Below are 21,520 nucleotides of genomic sequence, written 5' to 3' on the forward strand. Positions count from 1 at the left end.
GTGTTTTGCCCTTAACCTTTGTGATATCTACCCCTTCTCCTCCCCTATCTAGCCTCTGATGGCCGTGTCACACTCTTTCATTTTCCTGGCTTCTTTCTCTGCCCATCATTGAGCTCTGATGTTCCTCTGGGCGCTCTCCTTTTTCCAGACATATTTCTCCCAGGGATCTCTTTCAGGACTCTGTTGTTGCCTGTTGTGTGCCGATGATTCCTAAGCCTGTACCCTTAACTGCTGCTCTGTGTATGTTTTCCACACATCACATACTAACACCACCAAGGCTGAACTCAATCCCTTCTCCACCAAGTCTCCCTTCTTTGTTATGTGCATATTTGCCTCCCTAGTGAATCATGTCATGTTGGCCCTGTTGTTGGAGCCAAAAGCTCTCTGTACGGCAGTCTTGACTTCTCTTCCTTCCATCCCCATCATTTGGACCATCACAGACTTCAGTAGATTCCATCTCCTCCATGACACAGCTTGTATGGTTGTAAGTTATTTAGTCCCCCCACTTCCTGTTCTACTCTCATTGCTAACGATGCTGTCTCAACTTGGAAGAACTGTTTTCAGTACTAAAACACTCAACATGTGACCATTCCTGTCAACTCTATAATGTGCATCTGCTTGGCCTCCACTTGGAACAGCCTTGCCCCATGTCTTTAATTAACGACATCCATCACACCTTGTAAATCTCTATGGAGAAGTCACAAACTCCCAGTTCCTCCAAAGTCTGGGTCAGATGACCTTTCTTGAACTCTCAGGACATTCCACTAAGCTGCTCACTGCTGTAATCAGAACTACCTTCTTGTTTCTGTTTGGACCTCTGCTGCCCCTCTATAGACAATTGCCATGTTCATCTTAATTTACCTTTATATTCTTTTCAGACACAAAGCATTTGATACAAAACAGAGAGTGAATGAAGAATGCAATAGAAATATTGAAAATATCATAGTATAAAGTAAGTTTCCAGGTCAGGGATATCCCTCAGTGGTAGAAAGCATCCTTTGCCTATTTGTATATACCGTATTTCACCAATAGTGGCTGCCACTACACAGTAATTTACTGTTTTTTCAGTACAAAAATTGGTATATCACCCAATTATTGCAAACTATTTTGGGACTAAAGAAATTAGCATAGAATGTGCAACAATTATGCGGTGAAATTTAGTACAAAGACCTGGGTTTCATCAATAGTGTACCAAACAAATAAATATATGTAATCCAGTCAGAGGATGAAGTTAGGATTTTATTAAGATTTGTCAAATTTCCCTAATAGCAAAAAAAAAGATCTGAAGCTTATCTAGAACTATTTAGAAGAATTAGATTCCACATTAGAATACAGAATAGATAGAAGTTAAAAGGTAGATTTCAAACTTGTCTTATTTGGGTTTCCTTTGCAGAGTTCAGTATCCAGCCTCTCTGAGCTGTGTTCTTGGGGTCATGCGTCTCATCCTACTGCCTTTCCATACATTGTTGGATTCATAACTCACTCCATACTTGATAACATGGGGATTGGAATTAGGTAAGTGTGCGTTTTTTGCCTGTTTGTTTTCTTCCTCTATTATTTCATTTTCCAGCACATACCATATTTAAGGAGCAATCATCCTAAAATTCTCTCTGGAGACTTCATCAGGAGTACAGCTTCCCTGCTTGTGTATTCCCATACACTCTCACCTGCCAGTGGTGGAATAGCGCTTTTATAGGGGAAGGTTTTGGAAGTCTTTGGGGGAATTATTTCCTTTCAAATGTTCTTTTTGTTTGTTTGTTTCATGAATTGTTGATAGGTTTTCTATCCACGTCCCCTTAACATGACTCTATACCAAGACAAGTGAGTTTTGAGAAAACAGAAAAAATGGCCTGTTCTGGGTCATATATACATGGAGAATGTGAATGGTGAGCGAGGCACTGGTATTTCAAAAACAACTCAGGAGCCTAGGCTACTGGTCAGCACTGAATCATATGCCTTGTATGTGTAACACTGTGGGCGTGGTCCCTAGTACAGAAAACAAAAACAAAAAACAAAAAACAAAAACAACTTAAAAAGTATAGAATAACCTGACCTTAGCTGCTGGCACTGTCAACTTCTTTTAGCCCCAACCTTGACTTAATTTATTCATTTTTAAAGACATATGATTAGAGCTAGAAAGATAGTACCGAATTTAGGTACTTGCCTTACCTGTGGCCGACCCTGGTTCACTTCCCAGTGATGACTGAAGTGACCCCTGAAAACTGCCAAGTGTCACCTCCAAACCAAAATAAATAAAAGTTGTAGCATTATCTTCTTGTATGTTCTTTACCTCCTCTGCTAGAAAGCCAACTTCATAAGGACAGGGATTATTTCATTTGCCACTATATACTCAGCACTTGAGATAGTACCTGATACATTGATAGGCACTCAGTAAATATTTGCTCATTGCATTATGTCATTTAAGAAAAAATTTCTGATGCCAGGTTTCTAGGAAACTAAAGCAAGTGTGGCTTGCAGCCTGTTCACTTTTCCACTTTCACTGGTGATTAAAATGATACCATTGATGACAAGCTGAGAAAATCTACAGATGACACAGGACACGGAAGGACAAAAAGTGAATTGGGTAATATAATTAGGACTCCTCCCTGAAAGCCAAATTCCTGCAAAATCTAATAGTGAATCATATCTAATAACATAAAGCCTAGTGGGGGCCAATATAGAGTGCTCAGAGGTCCCCCAATTCAGTTGTTTAAGGACAAGTTGGGGATGGGATGCTCACAGTGAATTATGAGTAGATGATGAGTTAACCCCTTATGAAGCAACTTGACCCTACCCCTACTCCAAATCTATTGTTTATTGCACTAATAGACATAGAGTATTCAAGTAGGGGAAGTATTCACTAGTATGTAGCTGTGATTAGGCCCCATTTGTTCTTTTTTTTTTAAATTCTGATCTTTAGTCTTGAAGCAGCAACAATGATAAAAAAAAAAAGATTATTCAAGGACCTGGGGTGTGGCTCAAGTTATAGAGCATATGGCTTACATGTGTGACAACTCTAGGTTCTGTTCAGGACTTCCTTTCTGTGCCCAGCACCTGCAGGAGTGTCCCCTACCACAATTAAAAAAGAAAAAGAAAAAGTCCATTCAAGAAAGGTGTAAAGGGTCATAAGATATCTGGCCAACTGTGTCATATAAACTTGATGAAAGGATTTAAGATGATGTGTGAGTATGTTACGGGTCCTCGATTGCCTTCAGAATCAGAATGGCTTGCCTACAAAGGAAAGGTTTGATTTCTTCTGCCTAATCCCAAATGATACATTAAGGGTCCATGAGTATCAAATGTTACCTTGTATATTTAACCCATTGGAACTTGTCAGTAATTAAATTTGCCCAGCAAACAGGTGGACATGACTGGAAGTAGGAAAGCCTTGGTGGTATTTAAGCCTGGCATTCGTGCACTGTATGCTGGGTATATTTGTGGTAGACGTTTGAACCCAAGGGTGAGGAATTGAATTAATCACAATAACAAATACATACTGAGTGCATATTAGGTGCTACCATAACAGATGGCTTTTGATGGGGATCATTGTTTTATTTTATTTTTTGTTTGGGGGCCACACCTAGTGGTGCTCATGGCTTACTCCTGGCCCTGTACTCAGGAATCACTCCAGTCAGGCTTCAGAGGACCATATGGGGTGCTGAGATCAAATTCAGGTTGAATGCATGAAAGACAAGTGTTTTATCTGCTGTACTATTGTTCCCAATCAGGGAGTCATTTTTTAAATATTCACATCAAACCCTCTTGCTCCCTCTTACACATGGGAAAAGTAAATAAGGCTTAGAGGCCTTTCCTAACTAGTGATTAGCTTATCCCTTATACAAAACAGGGAAAAGATTTGGGTTTAGGCAGTCAGATCCCTGACCTTCATTAATCTCTAAGGCCTCTCATAGTAAAAACCAATTCTTTCACACCCTGAGATTCATCTCACTGATGAAGTAATTCAGCCAACAAGTTTACTATCTCTGGTGGTAACTCATTCCATAATAATTAGGTTCCTTTGAAATAGTACAGAGGGTCTGGATTAGCCTGGGCACTTGTCACTTGTGATATACCATATGGTATCCCATATAGGATCAGGTACACTGGTGCTCAATGATTATTTATCAAGTGAGAGGAGTGAGTGAATACAACTACATAAGATTGGCTGCATTAAAAATGACAGAATCTCAATATATTGTGCCAGAGACAAAACAAGCACATTTCTGGGTGGTCCTACTGAGAGCACTTGGCAAAAATACTCTAATCTATCATTCCTGGAAAAGGCCTTGAGATTTCCTGCTCTGTCACTTGAACAGCATTTGAACAGTATTCATTTAAACAAATATTTATTGAGTACCTATCCTGTGCCAGGTATGTCCAACGTGCAGAGGGCGCAGGGGTGAATCAGAGGATGCACTGTTAGTGGGAAGATGGACAGGTAAGCAAATTCTTATGATACAGTGTGATAGTGCTATAGGAGGTTTGTGTGTGTGTGTGTATATGTGTGTGTGTTTGTGTGTTTGTGTCTTAAGATGCATAGAGGAGAAAAGAAAGCAGCACTACTTGGTTTGAGGTGTTTTCTGACACTTGAATATACTTTTTAAGTGATTGTTGTAAACGTTTAGAGAGTTTATTTGGTCTTCATAAAGACCAAGTGGAGACTCTGACTTCTTTGGAGAGAACATAAACAGAGTCTTGTGGAAGTTGGGTGTATTCCCCAAGGTCAGGCTACCAGTAACAATCGCTAACATTTATTGAGGATTTAGGATACTCTGTCTAAGACACTCTGTGGTTAAGGCTCTGTTCTAAGCCTTTTAAAGACATTCAATCTTCACAATTCCATGTGATCACTCTTGATATCATGGATATTTTACAAAGAAGAAAACTGAGGCACAAGAGATCAATTATGCCTCAGGACACTTTGCTAGAAAGTGGAAAAACCAAGGATTTGCACCTATGCTTTCTGGCTTTTGCAGGCACACTTACCCACTGTGCTAAATTGCCTTTAACTGGTCCCCTGTAGAGCCGGAATTCACACCTGGATTCTGATGCCAAGTTTAGCTTTCTTTTCCTGACCTTGCTCTTTAAGCAATATTGCCTCCAAATGAAAAGAAATTATGGAGATAAGAAACAAGTGTGTGGGTCAGACATCCATGGAAGTGTTTGGGGAGAGGTAGAATAAAATCTAGACTATGCACTAACAAAATCAGTGATAAGCTAAAGGTTTTCTCTGTTTTACAGAGAATTTTCAGGACAGCCAGAATTTGGTCTGCTATTCTCCAGGCAGAAATATAGACTGTAGTGATTATGATTTATTTCATAGGAACTAGCCACCAACACTTACTTGGGAGCCTTTTAAGATCTAGTCTAGGTTTTTCTAAAGACAACACGATGTAAAACACTAAAAATGAAAGAAATTGCATTCAATACCTTATATAAGAGTGAGACTGGAGATGAGTGAGACTGAAAATGAAATGTAAAATTGCTTAAATTGTCTAGGTTTTCTCTCCAAAGTAAAAAAAAAAATTCTTAGACTAAAAAAAAATAGTTCAGTCCCATATCATTGTGACTTAATAATTAAATGAGTTTGGTTCTGTGGCAGTCTGAGAATGAATTAGTTATTAAACTTGAATGGAGTGGATTACCCTTCCTTCAGTAATCACTGCTTCACCTAAAGTGGGACTGTTTGATTACTAGATAATCAAACCTTTTACTTGGGTAAGATATTCCACTCCCATAATTTTAAGAGATTTGGTACATTTGAAAATAAGCTGGAGACTGGGATTTTTCTGACATTGTAGAGGTGAAAGATCAACATAGTCTGATATTCTTCCTTCAAAGCAGGTGGCATTTGGGAAGGGGGTTGTTTGGTGTTTGGTGTTTTGTTTAGTTATTAATGTAGACTTAGAAGATTCAACAGATTATCTCAGCCTTTGTGTTTATGGATTCCTACTTTCTTGGCTTTGGGTCTTGGAAACATTTGTTTTGATGGTGGCAGGAGAGTTAGTCATGTTTTATTTTTGTTGTTCCTATTTATTTTCAAGATCCTTTAATTCAAGTCCCCTTACATAGTACTGGGTAACCTATATTTATGTCTCACACATAAAATATTCCTAGTGGGCACGTTCGACAAAATTTATAGGGATAGTCCATTTGATTCCTCATTGATGCCATCAGAATGATTCTCTTGTGTTATTAGCTGAAACAAGGACCAACTTTAGAAAATTCTGTTTGAATTTTTAACTGCATCCAGCACTTCGCATGTGAAATTTCAAAATTCTTAGATCTGGTAGTTCTAGGTTACCAGGTAGCCAAAGTCTTACAAATAAAATTTTCCTTTTATCACTGAGTCTACAGAAATTGGAAACTTCTTTACTCACATATTCCATGATGTAATTTTGCCTGAAGGTAAATCTTTTTTTTAAAAAAAAACCCACATCCCAAACAAATGGGGTTTCTTGAAGTCCATAGAGTGAATGGGTGGAGCAGACCAAACTGGACTGGTGTTTTGAATGTTACCTCTAATTAGAACTTTCAGTATTTCAAACGTGTCATTTTCTAGAGTTGAGGTTTTTCATTCTTAACTTTGAGCTCATTGGGATGAAACAAGTGACCCTGGTCGGAAGTATGCCAAGAATCAACTTTCTCAGGTTGACCTTTAGTCTGTTGTCCACCAAATTAAAAAAAAAAGTTTATTATTCCCAGGCTTAAAGATGTAAAAACTTTCTTTGTTCAAAGACCAGACAGCAAAGTCTAGTGACCGTTTTGCTGTTGTGAAGAATCCACCCTGCGAATGCTCCTTCTCACTCATGCTCCCTTGTTGGTTTCATCGTGAACAGTCCCTATGTCCGCCGCTCCTCAGAGGATAAGGAATAATTTCCCCTCCTGTGCCCCATCCAGTGTGGGGGAGGCAGAGAACTCTGTGGTACAAACAGCCTTTGAACTGGACCTATTTTTCTATTATTAAGAGAATCCATAGCTCAAAGATGGAAACAAGACAATTGCATTTTTGCAAAAACAAGTGCAATTGCTACTCTGCATTTTACACTTTCATGGGATCATTGCAATTGCAATTCCACAGAAAGTTATTTAGCACCAAGCTGGGTCCATAGTTGCAGGTGTGGATTGGATGTAGAAGAAGCTCAGGCGGTAGATCGAGATTGATACTTTGGTCCTAGACGTTGGGGATTTTGGATTGTTTTTGCGTTTTATTGTTCGTTCGTTTGTTTGTTTGTTTGGGGGTCACACCAGGCGGTGCTCAGGGTTTACTCCTGGCTCTGTACTCAGGGATCGTTGCTGGTGGTACCTGGAGCACCATACCGGGTGCTGGAAATCAAACCAGGGTCTGCCACATACAAGGCAGGTGTACTCTCACTTTGCCCCCTCTAGATATTTGTTAAATCAGGAAATTTCATTTCCAAATGAAGAACTATCTAACAATGACTTTGTTTTGACGTCTACACTGAGAACACATTATTACTTGAGTGATGATTTGTTAATATGTAACAGAAACGAACTGATTTTCTCCACAGAAAGTTCCATGTGAATAAAAGAAGGGAAAATTAGATACATGAAATCGATTTTCAAGTAACTGTAGGGACAGTTATTTGTTTATAGAACAGTCAGATATAATTCAATATTGTAGGTTCTCGTGCAATCACAAAACATTTGTTTTTATATGTTGGTTTTAAAATTTCAGATTTTTCTTATAATTTAATTTAAAAAACCTGCAGTGCTTTGATTTAAGTATCAGTATGCTAAAAATATGCATTCACTATTTTATTCATTAATTGTATCTCCTGTCGTGGTTTTACGTTAATTTAAATCACACAAAAGAACTGATTAAAGGTGTTTGCACGCTCTGCATTTTAGAATTTAGGGGAGCACAGCAAGACTCCCCCAACCTACTTAATTGAGTAAAAGAATAACTCTCCCAAGTAGCCAAGAACTAGCACCGTAGTAAAATTACAAGAAAATTTTGTCAAGGAATCTTTTCCTCTCTGCAAGTTATTTGACCAAAAGCTGAGGTGCAGAATTTCAGCACAAAGGTGACTTTGGAGGAGAAAGTTTGTGCCAAACTGGATCAGTTATTTTTCTGTTATGTAAGTGGTGGTGGGGGGGAAAGGAATTAACTGTTTACTCTAAGCTATAAATTTAGGATTCTCCTGTTACACCAAATGACAGAATTTCAAAACCTCAAACTTTAGGGTTGTATTTTTATAAACTATTATCTGTGCCTACTCAAATGAAATACAATTAGATATTAAATAATTTTGCCAATTATATTTGAATAGTACAAAGTTACCTTATTCACTGTCAGAAGTGAAGTCTACTATTGTGAAATGATGGTTAAACAATTAAAATATTTATTTTAAAATACCTATTTCCTGATTATATATAATGTATCAGTAAAAGAACACAGAATAAGAAGTAAAATCAAGATGACAAATTCACCAAGTCACTCACAATTCTATCATCCAGAGATAATTACCATTAACATCTTGTTTTATTTCCTTACATCAGGTTTTATACACACATCTACATAAAACTCACACCAAAATACTTATTGCATGAGTGCATATTCCTGGATTTTATAGAAAATTTAAAACATAAAAAATGTAGACAAAGAATCATAATGAGCCCAACTATCCATCAACCCAGCCTGGCCAACCCATCAATACCGTCTTCCTTTCTTCCATGAATATTATCTTAAAGCAAATTCCAGAAATTGTGTCGTTTCATCCACAAATATTTCCACATAAACTTTTAAAAGACAAGGGTTTTCTAAACATAACTATTATCACATCTAAACAATAATGTTTTGAAAACATGAAATACTGAGTCAGTGTTCAAATTTCCTGTTGTCTCAGAAATGCTATACATATTTTTATATTTTGTTTGAAGCAATTTTCAAATATAGTTCACATACTGAGGATAATAAATGTCTATTAGATCTCTTTAAATATGCACAGATTGTGTTGCAGGATTTCCTCCCACCCCACTGCAATTTGTATGTAAAAGAAACCAAATGATGGGCTGGAGTGATAGCACAGCGGGTAGGGCGTTTGCCTTGCACGCGGCTGACCCGAGTTCGAATCCCAGCATCCCATATGGTCCCCTGAGCACCGCCAGGGGTGATTCCTGAGTGCATGAGCCAGGACTAACCCCTGTGCATTGCCGGTGTGACCCAAAAAGCAAAAATAAAATAAAATAAAATAAAATAAAATAAAATAAAATAAAATAAAATAAAATAAAATAAAATACAAAATAATTGTTTAAAAAAAAAAAAAAGAAACCAAATGATTTTCTCTGTAGCTATCCACAAAGACTAGGTTATTCACATTGCATCCTCTTGGTAGCATTTAGCAAGTTCCTATGTCCTCTACATTTCTGACACCTTCCTACAAATTTTACTTTTATCTTTTTTTTGCTTTTTGGGTCACACTTGGCGATGCTCAGGGGTTACTTCTGGCTCTGCACTCAGGAATTACTCCTGGTGGTGCTGGTGGAACATATGGGATGCTGGGAATTAAATCCGGGTTGACTGTGTGCAAGGCAAACACCCTACCCGCTGCGCTATTGCTCCAGCCCCAAGTTTTACTTTTTAAAAATGGGAGATGGCAGTGTTTATATAAAGTGTAAGGGGAAAAAATTACACATATAGGCCTTACATATTCCATGAAAAACTCCAAAATATATTAACACAACTTGTTTTAGAAGTTTTATTAATGTCATCTGAGATATGATTATTTCCATAACAAAATCCAAGTTTAAAATAGAATTTAATGTAATATACTTTAGGTTCCAGAGTTGAAAACATACACATATATGTAAATGATAATAATTCAAAATATTTTGTATTAAATGGTTTTAATTTTCTTATTTACAAATCAAAATCATATAGTAATCACTAATTGGCTCTTACTGATTTTCTGATCATTCTATTTGCCATTTCTTGAAGTTTTGTTGGAATAAGCATTATAAAGTAAATTTGTTGTGTGCCAAAGGGAGCACAATCTTGGGATTGGGAGGGAAACTGAGAATACTGGTGGAGCAAAGGTCATACTGGTGGTGTTGTAACACTAAACGCTTGAAACAACTGTATAATGACCAACTTTGTAAATCACAATGTTTTTAATAAAAATTAATTAAAAAAATTAAAGTAAAATAAAATTCTGTACATACTTGAAACAAATTAAAATGGGCGCTGGAGTAGGACTGTTTTATAAGACCTGGGTTTAACAATTAAGAAGTATACAATATACAATAATCTATTATGGCTTGCAAACTAATGATATTTTATTGTTATTATTCATTGAGTTAATATTTTGACATATAATGGAGGTATTCAAATAAGTATCACTTGTATCACTTGTCATCCCAATTTGCTCAAGCGGGCGCCAGTAACGTCTCCATCTGTCCCTGTCACGTGCAAGTGACATCTGCTTGCTCCAGGAACAAGAAGAGCCTTAAATCGTTCATTCAGGGTTTTGACTTCTTCGTCATCCAAATAAGTAACTATATTAATTTTGATTTTGTGTTATTTTATTGGTTTGGGGGTCACACCTAGCAGTACTCAGGGCTTATTTTCTGCTCTGTATTCATAAATTATTCCTGGTAGTGCTTTGGGGACCATATGTGGTTCTGGGAAATGAACCCAGTTCAGGTACATGTAAGACAACCAACTTACCCATTGTACTATCTCTTCAACCCTTGTGTTTGTTTTAAAACGATTGTTTGAACTCATTCATGGATGCATTCATAATGTATTTCAATACATCTTTCTAGTCATTCTTCTTAATGTAGCATTATCCCTATTTAGCTCATGGTGAAATTTGCAAACCAATTCCTGAACAAGATTTTGATTGGCTCTTATACCCTTTGATAGTGCTCCTGCTATTTGGTATAAGATGTTCTAGGCTCATCTTGTATAATTCCACACAGTAAAAAATCTATTTATATTTAAGAGATGGTATATAAATATGATACAAAACCATAGAACAGCAACTATTTATAATAGCAAAGCACTGGAAACAATCCAAATGTCCATTAATAGAGGTCAAGTTGAGGAAAGTTTGGTACATTCACACAATGGAGTTCTATGCAGTCATAAAATGGATTGCTGCATCTTCAGCTATACTTACCGTGGTTGATCTCTAGGATATATAGCACATAAAATATCAAAGAGAAAAAAGTGAATCAGTATACTACCATTTATGTAAAAGTGTAGAAAAAAGAATATAAATCTACACATATCCACATGTATAAATACACATAAATATACTTATTTATACATTTATAAATCTCCTGAATGGCAGAGCCTGGCAAGCTACCCGTGACGTACTTTATATGCCAGAAACAGTAACAATAACAATAATAATGTGCTCTTCATCTTCCTGGAGCAAAGCAGATGCCATTGGGCTGCACTGGCATGTGACAGGAATAAATGAAGACATTACTGGTGCCTGCTCGAGCAATCTATGAACAACAGGATGATAGTGATAGTGATAAATTTACTTATATTAAAGGCCACTGCAGGATATATACATATTTCAAAATAATAGGTACCAAAAAAATAATAACAGGTACCTATCAGAAGGGAAAAGAGATTAAGGGAATAGGATGTTGTTAAAAATTTAGACTTACTTGACTCAATCTCGACTTTGGATTTGATTTTTGAATCATGTAAATATTTTATATAATTATAAAATATTAATTTTTGAAGAAACTCTTAATTTAAAAAATCAAATTGTGTACTGAGTTGGAGGCATACAGAGAACTTTTTCAAATTACTTTGACAACACCTTTCTAGTGGGATATATTCTGAAGCAGAAAGAATGTCAAAATATTTTTGGCAGGAATGGGCACTCAGCAGTGCTAAGGAGCTATTCCCCATTCATTTATCAGGGATCATTCCTGACAGTAGTTGGTATATGAGAGACTATATGACACTGGGGGTGGAACCCAGGACTCCTGTGTGGTTAGCTGTGTGCTCATCCCATTGAGTCATCTCTCTAGTTCCCATTAACAATGTTTTATAGTTCTTGCCAAGGAGTTGGCTCGATGAGCTGAGCGCTTTGCAAGGCCAGAGACACAGGGGCAATCCCCAGCATCACTTGGTCCCCTGAGTCATCACCAAGAATGGCCCCTGAGCACTGAGTGGGGGGAAGTAGTCCTGATCACTTCCAATTGTAGCTCCCAACCAAAACCAAAGCAACAAAGCATCTTAACCAGTTATTGGTATGTGACGAGTATATATTCATATATACTTAATGCAGGTTTAACATCAGCTATTTAGATATTTTTCTATTTCTGAACGTTTATGTTGATTTCATTTCCTTAGATTCTATAATAACCATGAGGCATTTGCACACATAATTACGTTACTTCTTCAGTTCAAATCTTTATAAGTGGGATACATTACTTCTTCAGTTCAATCTTTATAAGTGGGATTACCTGACCAGAGAGTAGCGATGTATTTTTAAATTATTTTTATTTATTTTATTTCATTTTTGCTTTTGGGGTCACACCCAGCGATGCTCAGAAGTTCTCCTGGCTCTGCACTCAGGAATCACTCCTTGCTGTGCTTGGGAGACAGTATGGAATGCCTGGAATTGAACATGGGTCAGCCACATGAAAGGCAAATGCCCCACCTACTGTACTATCACTCTGGCCCAGCAGTGATGTATTTAAACTCTTGTCAAATTTGCTTCTACAGTCGTCTTACTAGGTTACACACCAAGCAGCAGTGAAGGAAAATGTCTGTCTCACCTATGTTACTTTTTTGATGGTTATATTGACCAATTTCTTCCAATATGATCAGATAGAATCATCATTTTTTCTTTTTATTGTAGAGAAAAATCTAAGAATAACAATATTATATTTAGACTGTATTTTTGTATCTATGGTATGACTAAATTACAAATTAACAAAGATTAGAATGGCTATACCAAACTCAATGTATTACTTATAATGAATGTGTGGAATTGTCAGACTTTAGTTGCAAACATATATTTCATGAAGGTATTTGGATATTTATCTTTGTAACTGTTTGGTTATTTGATAACTGCTTTGAAAATTGCTAGTACATTTCCCTTTAACCTTTGTAGAACTCATTATATATGAAATTATATTTTCCAATCATAGTTTAGAAAGTTAACTCTGAAAACAGTAATTATATGTTCTATATATATTCAATTTCAAATGAATGTCATGAAAGTAAAAGAAAAACAGATTATAAATTAAAATCATAGCTTGTTAGAGCTAGGGGGATCTTAAAGATCATCTGGTCTAACCTCTTCATTTCATCTTTGGGGAAACCAAGGAAACATAGTTACATAACTTTCCAGAGGTTGGATAGTGAAATTGAGACAAAGTGAGATAAAATCCAGAAGTGATTAAATTTAATGTCCACCCCACATTGTTTCTCTGAATTAGCTAATCTTGAAGGCAATGTGCAAAAACAAAAAGAAATGAGACTGTGGGTGTCTCCCTTTGAAATTCTATTATTATTCTGCCTTTCCAATAATAAAAAATCTCTTAAAAAATGAATCCAAGCCCATATTACAAAATGAGAAGATATTTGGAAATATTAACAGATACTGATATCCTGAAGTTACAAATGAATATTCTAATAGCAGGCATTTATTGCAGTCAAAATCTACAACATCTGGATTACATACATGATGCAATTCATTGGTCATATTTCACTGAACTCGAACAATAATCTCGAGCAAGCGAGCTTATGTGACATACCCCATATAATGATGTCACAAATGTCAGAGCAGAAATGGACCTGGCATTCACGGGCACAGTGAATTGTTTGAAGTTTCAAGCCTCCTTGGTCTGTTTCATTGCTCCCGGGATTGGTGAAATTATCTGTTTCTCCCAGCTGTTTTCTTACAGGATCAAAGTTTCCACTTTAGAAATCTATTTATTCCAATATGGTGGAATTCCTTAGAGCGAACATTTCTATAGATGGTGATTCTACACCTTCAACAGCTAGAGATGTAAATGTTTATTCCTCACCTGTAATATGGATATAACTTCCACTTCATTAGATAGATACAGGATTTAATAAGGTCATTGTATTCATTTTTTCAGTAGAATACCTGGCACCCAGAACCTACTCAGTAAACTATATCTGCTATCATCAACTATTACTATTGTCATCAATATTATTAGTTATTAACAACATCATTGTTACTCTTTCCTACTGACCTCTTTTTAAGTCAAAAGCTTGCAGGTAGGGGTCTTCTATCATCCCAGAGGCTAGTGACTTGTCAGATTTTTTTCTCCTGCCAGGAGAGCAGAAGGGTAATAAAGCACAGCTAAGGAATAGTTGAAGATAATGGAAGAGAGAGGTGGGAGCAGCCCAAAGAGAACTTAGAGCTATTTTCCTGCAAACTAGTTGGGGTAAGTTTATTGAACAGTTCATTTGAAGTCTAGTGCTCTATGCAGGATGCTATGATCTTTCTTTCTTAGACTTCAGGGGCTACTGGGACACAAAGAAGGACCCTTTTAGCAGGCTGTGAGACAGTCTGTCTATCCCTGCCCAGAGAATCCCAGTTTCCAAGGCACCGTGCACCATGGCCATTTACCTATTCGTGCATGCTGGTGAAAACGGGCAAACACTTCTGTTTACTGTGCCTGGAAACTGGCCTTTTGCCACACAAAAATTTCTAATTGTACCCTAAGGTACAGGTCATGTATTTCACAATGTGAAGATCTTACTAAGACTCCATGTACACATTGGACTTCAAGATTTGGCAGCGTGCCATTTCCAAGGGCTGGGTCCAGTTCTGACTCAGGGAGGAGGTCTCTAGGTGGCTTTCGGCGGGTGGGGCAGAAGCGCGGAGACAGCCTCCCAATGTTTTTCTAGCAACTTTTCCTGATCACAGGTACCTCAGAGCTTCCTGTTTCCTTCTACCACCTTCTCCCCCTGGCCCATGTATTTGATTTCCGGTATCTTTATTTCTTGCCTTTTGCACTGTTGTGAAAAGATTATCAAACAGTGAAAAAGATTTGCACTGTTTCTGTTGGGGTGAAACAGAAAATGATGCAAAGGGTTATTCAGTGAAAGGTAGGGCTCACTCGCTGCCCAATCTTCAGTGAGATTTCTAGTCAGTTACCTGAGCAGAAGTAACCAGCTTCTGTTCTGGGTTGAGTGGCAAACTGACAGGCAAGAGCCCCATCTTCTAGAACGAGAGATGGGCCACCATCATCTATATCTATCAGAAAATAGTCATGCAACAGATTAGAAAGTGAACACCAAAAGTTGGGGGTGAGAGGAGGGTGGTCTGCAGTGATAGTTGAACCAGGCAGTGGAGGAAGAGAAGACTGGGGCTATTGTAGGGAGAGAGTTTTGCAGAAGAGCATGGCCAATTAACGTGCCATGGGCACAAAGTTCTCAGTATTTCTTTATTTGCCACGCCCTTGTAAAGTATCAACCATGTTCTCATGACCACACTAGCTATGTCTGTTCTCTTCAGTCTTATAATGTGTCTAGAGGCACTCTTAGCATCCTTGTTGTAAAGAGAAACCGAGGCACAGAAGCAGCTAGGAAAGTTGCCCAAGTCACAAAGTGAGTGAATAGTAAGACCTTGACTTTGCACACAGGAGACAGGCTGAAAGTTGGGGACTGGGAGCTGAGAGTGGAGATTATTGTTTATGTGTATGTATGTATGTGCCTCTCTCCCGTGGGTTTGGGCCCTCTTGGTAGTTCTTTTGTTGAATGTTAAAATCTAAAATAATTTTAATTTATGTGGAGGAAAGAAAAATGATAGGATGTTACAGATAATCGTTGAATCTGGAGATGGGGTTCAAGTGGAAAAGCACAAGCCTTGCATGTCAGAGCTCTGGGTTCATTCCCTGGTACTGCATGGAGTCTCTCCAACAATGCCAGACATAACTCTCAGAACCCTTAGCCTGCTGGTGTGTTCCCCCTCAACTGTATACACAAGATGACATATTAAAGATAATATTCTATCAAATAATAGTTTGTATATCATATCTCTTCTCTTTTAATGTATTTGTGTATTGGTATTTGGAGGGGATACAAGGGATACAAAGGATACAAGGGATACAGAACTAATTTCTAGTTCTGTGCTCAGGGATAACTCATGACAGTACTCAGGGAACCATATGCAGTGCCAGGGATCAAATTGAGGTCAGCCACATACAAGGCAAATGCCTTAACATCTGTACTATCTATTTTTAAAAGTCTTGAAAAAACTTCTCTACTCTGGGAGAATGGCAATATTTATATATATGGTCATGTTTTCCTATAACAACACATAATTTTTTTTCCAAATCAGTGTTTTCTATTATATTCTCAATGTTCTATAACCTTTGCTATAATTCCACAACATTTCTATCATCCGAGAAAAAAAACAAAGCCACAAAAAAAACTTTATACTTGTTAGTAATCCTCCTAATTCTTCCCATACCCCACCTCATACCCTGGAAAGCCACATTTTTTTGTCCATTGAATTTGCTATTTTCTGACCATTAATTTGCTAATTGGGATCATTTAATATAAATGGAATTAGTAAAACATGTGACATTTTGTGATTAGTTTTTTCACTCTAAATACTGTTTAAAAATATCCATGGCTTTTTTTCATCAGTGCACTTCTTTTTGGACATTTTTTTAGTAGTTGGTGGGCTGTATCTGGTGATGTTTGGGTTTACTCCTAATTCTGTGCTCATGGATAAATTTTGGCAGTGCTTGGGGGAACATAGGAGGTGCCAAGGATCGAACCAGGATTGGATGCTTTCAAAGCAAGCACTTAATCCCCATACTATCCATCTGGCAGAGGAACCCAGATGTGTGGGACCCGGGGCTGAGATCTCCAAGCCTGCTCGGATTGGGACTGGGCCTCTTCCACCCAGATCTCCCATTTTCCAGTAGCTAGGTGGTCACACCCAGGGACTGCCCCTGGAGCCGTGTAATACCACCAATGGCCATCATCCAGAAACTATAAAACCAAGCTATGGCAAAGCGGCCACGTGACATCTTAGAGCCTAGTTCTCCCTCTGGGAGAACCTGGCAAGCTACTGAGAGTTTTCTGCCTGAATGGGAGAGCTTTGCAAACTCCCTGTGGAGTATTCATATGCCCAAACCAGTAACAATGATGGGTCTCATTCCCCTGACCCTGAAAGAGCCTCCAATGTGGCACTGTTGAAAAGAATGAGTAAAGAGAGGCTTCCAAAATCTCAGGACTAGGACAAATGAAGATGTTACTGAGACTGCTCGAGAAATTCGATGATCAATGGGATGATTATGATGATGATGATGATGATGATGATGACTATCTCTCCAGCCCATCAGCCCTTTCCTTTTTTATGACTGAATAATATTTCCTTGTACAAATAGACCACATTTTGTTTATCCATCTGGCATCAGTTGAGGTCATTTGGTTTGTTTCCAACTTTTGGCTATTGTGAATAATGCTGCTGTGCACATTTGTGAAGAAGTTTTTTTGTGAACACATTTTTCAAATTGTTGGTTTATATATGGGAGCTCTATGTTGACTTATAAGTCAACTTTGAGTATTAAATGTATTGTGCTCCCACTTCTTGTAAAGGTAAATTTTAGAGGCACATAGTTGCTTTAGTAGATGCCTGATTTACATGAGAAGGTCAGTTTCGTGGTGGCACCTACTTGTTAAAGTTTAATGTGTCAATATTTGGCCATCATTGGCACTCAGTAGATATATCCTCCATGGTATTTCTTGTGATACCTTCAGATGACAGATGGAGAGTAATAGAGAGAAATTTGCCTGAAAGCGCACTTGAACAACCAGCTTCTCCAGTTATTCCTGAAGCACACCATATAGACAAAGCAAGTCTGAATTGAAAACTCTAAGAGGATTAAACAATTTTCTAAGAATAATACTAATTATAATATAGACTCCACAATTTTTTTTAGCATTCACTGCATGCCTAGCATAATGTTAACTCTTTATAGCTCTTCTCTACACCTATATTCATCAAAATTGAGTGAAGCTTTCTTTCTTAGTTTTGGTTTTCAGGCCATGCCTGGTAATGCTGAGGGATGATTTCTGACTTTGTGCTCAAGAGTGGACCCCTATGGTTAGTGGGCCAAATCCAGCAGTGCTTGGGGGGCCAACCATATGCAGTGTCAGGGACCAAACTGGGGTCAGCCACATACAAACACCTGAACCTCTGTACTATCTCTCAGGCCCCTACATGTGACCCTTAAGTACTTAGAAAGTGCTTCATTCGAGTTGCAACAAATTATATGTATAAAATACGTGTGAGATTTTTGAAGACAGTATAAATAGAAATACAAATATCTCACTAACATTTTTACACATTGAAATGATATTTGGGAGCTGGAGTGATAGTACAGCAGGTGGGGCACTTGTCTTGAACACAGCCAACCTGGTTTCAATTCCCAGCACCCCAGATGTTCCCCTGACCGTAGCCAGCAGTGATACATGAATGCTATGCTGAGCCAGGAGTAAGCCCTGAGGAACCCAGGAGTAAGCCCTGAGGAGTAACTCTGGAGTAAGTAAGGAGTAAGCCCTGAGGAGTAAGCCAGGAGTAAACAAGGAGTAAACCCTAGGGAGTAAGCCAGGAGTAAGCCAGTAGTAAGTAAAGAGTAAGCCCTGAGGAGTAAGCCAGGAGTAACTAAGGAGTAAGCCCTGAAGGGTAGCCAGAAGTAAATAAGGAGTAAGCCCTGAGGAGTAAAGCCAGGAGTAACCCAGGAGTAAGTAAAGAGTAAGCCCTGAGGGGTAAACCAGTAGTAACTAAGGAGTAAGCCCTGAAGAGTAGCCAGGAGTAAATTGTTTTGGATATGCTGAGTTACTAAAATTTGTTTCACCTCTTTTTTTAACCATGTGGCTACTACAAAAAAATAATTTTATTTGACTCGCATTTGTGAGTTGCATTATATTCTATTGTATCTCACTTGTTCTAGACTATTCTTTAGGGTACTTTGATCAGCCAAATGGTATTATCATCCCCACATTATGGGTGAGGAAGTTGAGGCTAAGAGAGCTTAAGTAAATTCCTTGTGATCATACAGCTGTGGCTTAAGCACAAATCTGTCTCGAAGCCTGAATTCTTACCCATCACTCTATGCCATTTCCCTACAGTCCAGAAGTATAACCAGGGAGTACAGATGGTCATGATCATTACCTCTGGCTAAAAACTCCTTCCAGTCTTTACTGTATAGTTCAAGAAAAATGTCCCATGTCGTTCTGCAAGGTAGAATTTAGGCTGGAGTTGGGAACTGGCCTGTGGGAAAGGTTCTTAAATACTGCCACTTTGTTAGGGGTTGGGGCTTCCTCACCAAGGACTGAAGATAGATGAAACTACTTCACAGGTTGCTTTCATTCCTATGATCCTGTTTTACAATTCATGTCAGAATCACGGGGTCAGCCACTCAGACACCATTCGGCACTCAGAGTGAGAGGGAGTAAGGAGAGTGAGTTGAATTAGTGCTTCAGGTTTGGCCTTTCCCCCTGTGAAAAGTAAGGCTTTAATTTGATCCCATTTCATTTGAATTTGTGAAAACCTCAATGGGACACTCTTCAAAGCAATGCTGACCTCTTCAACATTACAAGGAGAGCAGACCCAACTGTTTCAGAGAGGAAAGAAAGTCATTCTACTTTCCTTCTCCCCCCACTCCCTTAAACCACTCTTAGTAATACGTTTTTACTGTGTCTAGTCTCCCTTTTCTAAGGGAAAGGGCTTTTTCCTAAGGAAAAATTTTTTGCGGCTCACAAAGAATTCTTTCCCATCTGCACATATTATCCGTTAGCTATTAACTGTATTTTAAATATTTTAATTGTAATATCATTTTACATATACTTGAATAGAACATGTATCATGAGTACAATTTGCTTATTTAATGTCAAGGACCAAAGAAAAAGTTCAGTTTAGAATACAACTTCCTTAGGCTATTTTTCCAAGGTGGGAAGGTAGGGCCATTAGGAATCACACGGTCCTCAGGGTCTCATTTCAAACCCTTTTATATTCTTCATGACTAGACATACTGCTAACAGCTGTGAAGCAAAATCATACACCTTTTTCTTTTCTTTCTTCTCCCAGACTACAAATTATTAGCATAGCTAGAAATAAGACAACTAAAAGGTGAAGCTTACACCTAAGAGACTAAAAGGTTTCTCCATGTGTATATACTGTGCTTTAAAAAATATTTTAATTCACCGTCAAATTTATAGTGCCCTGAAATTAGGTTGCCTTTGGCTAAAATAGCTACGTGGAAAAAAATTCCAACATTTGTTTTTTGTTTAGTCATTCTCCCTTAAAATTCTTTAGTGGTTTCAAATGCAAATCAGTTGAGATAACAGTGAACCATAGGAAGAAGTCAGAAAATAGTATTGGGAAAGGGCTATGAAGCTGGGAGGGAGGGGATCTCAATTCTAGTTCTGTTTCAACAATAAATTAGCAGCAAGAATATGGAGAATTTAAGGTTCACAAATATTTACCAGACACCCAAAGTACAACACATAGTAATAATAAATGCTGTAGGAAAGACCAAGACATGAATGTTCAATAAATTTAACACCAATAGAAAAGAAGTGTGTGTGCTACTAGGAATCCCTTTAAGAGTACACAGACAAATATGAGCATAAATCCAGCCAGGGAGATTGACAATGACCTTGTGGATGGATGACGTCTGAAGTGGTCTTAGAAGTTTTTTTGATGGTACATGTAGATGATGTCCTATAAGTCTGATTGATTTCTTGATGGGTCTGGAAGGGAAGAGTGTTGAAATCAGAAGGTGCAGGGTAGCGGGGGTGGGAGCGTTGGATACTGAGGCGTCCAGTCAGAGAGCACAGAGCTGGTTCAAGAAACTTGTTAGACAGGAAGGCACAGTTGATTCTGAATAATAATGGGAGATAAGGCTGACCACTAGATGATAATCAGATTGTGGGAGAGCTTGAATTCCATTTGGACTTTATGGGGAGTCGGCGGGGGGGGGGGGTGCTGCATCAGTAAAGACAAAGCTGATCCATGACAGATAACTTTGCTAGGATGGTGATTCTGACAGCGCTGAGTTACGAAGACCACGAAAGCCTTGCGATCAGTTAGCGAAACGTCCTGATACATTTCCGGCGATAGAATGAATAGAAAACGCTGAGACAGGAGGCGTTTTGGAGGGAGAATGGACAAGGAGACATTTGATTTTGAGATGCAAAAGATGACTGAGGTTTTGAGCATTGATGAGACGAATAATGGAGATGCTGAGACTAGAGCTTTGCCAGGAATGCTGCTAAAATGGAGTTTGCACAGTCTATTCTGAATACAAAGGCTAGTCCTATGATAAATCAATCTCTGACTCCCCTCTTCCTCAGGCCCTTCCTTCCCTTCCCAACATTCAGTGACTTAGAAAGCCTCCTGAGCCCACTTTCCCTTTGATTTCTTCTCCTCCCATACTCTTCTCAAAGGACATTAGCCCCCTAGGCCATCCCACTGCCCCTCCAAGAATGCCTGCCACAAATAAGTTACAGGACCTGTCTAGGGAT

At 38.2% G+C, this 21,520-nt stretch overlaps 1 protein-coding gene across 3 annotated transcripts in view; it reads left to right on the plus strand.

The window, feature by feature from the left end:
- MKLN1 (muskelin 1) overlaps window positions 1-21,520 on the plus strand; it is a 347,617-nt gene that overhangs the window by 25,438 nt on the left and 300,659 nt on the right. For all 3 annotated transcript variants that reach the window (XM_055124497.1, XM_055124493.1, XM_055124502.1), the window contains 2 exons: window positions 1,394-1,515; window positions 4,372-4,438. Coding sequence is in view for 1 of the 3 variants with exons in the window: in XM_055124502.1 (XP_054980477.1) it covers window positions 4,431-4,438 (8 nt within the window). In the remaining 2 variants the exon portion in view is untranslated. The remainder of the gene's footprint in view (window positions 1-1,393; window positions 1,516-4,371; window positions 4,439-21,520) is intronic.

This window comes from Sorex araneus, chromosome 1 (assembly GCF_027595985.1).
Source record: "Sorex araneus isolate mSorAra2 chromosome 1, mSorAra2.pri, whole genome shotgun sequence".
Lineage (NCBI taxonomy): Eukaryota > Metazoa > Chordata > Mammalia > Eulipotyphla > Soricidae > Sorex > Sorex araneus.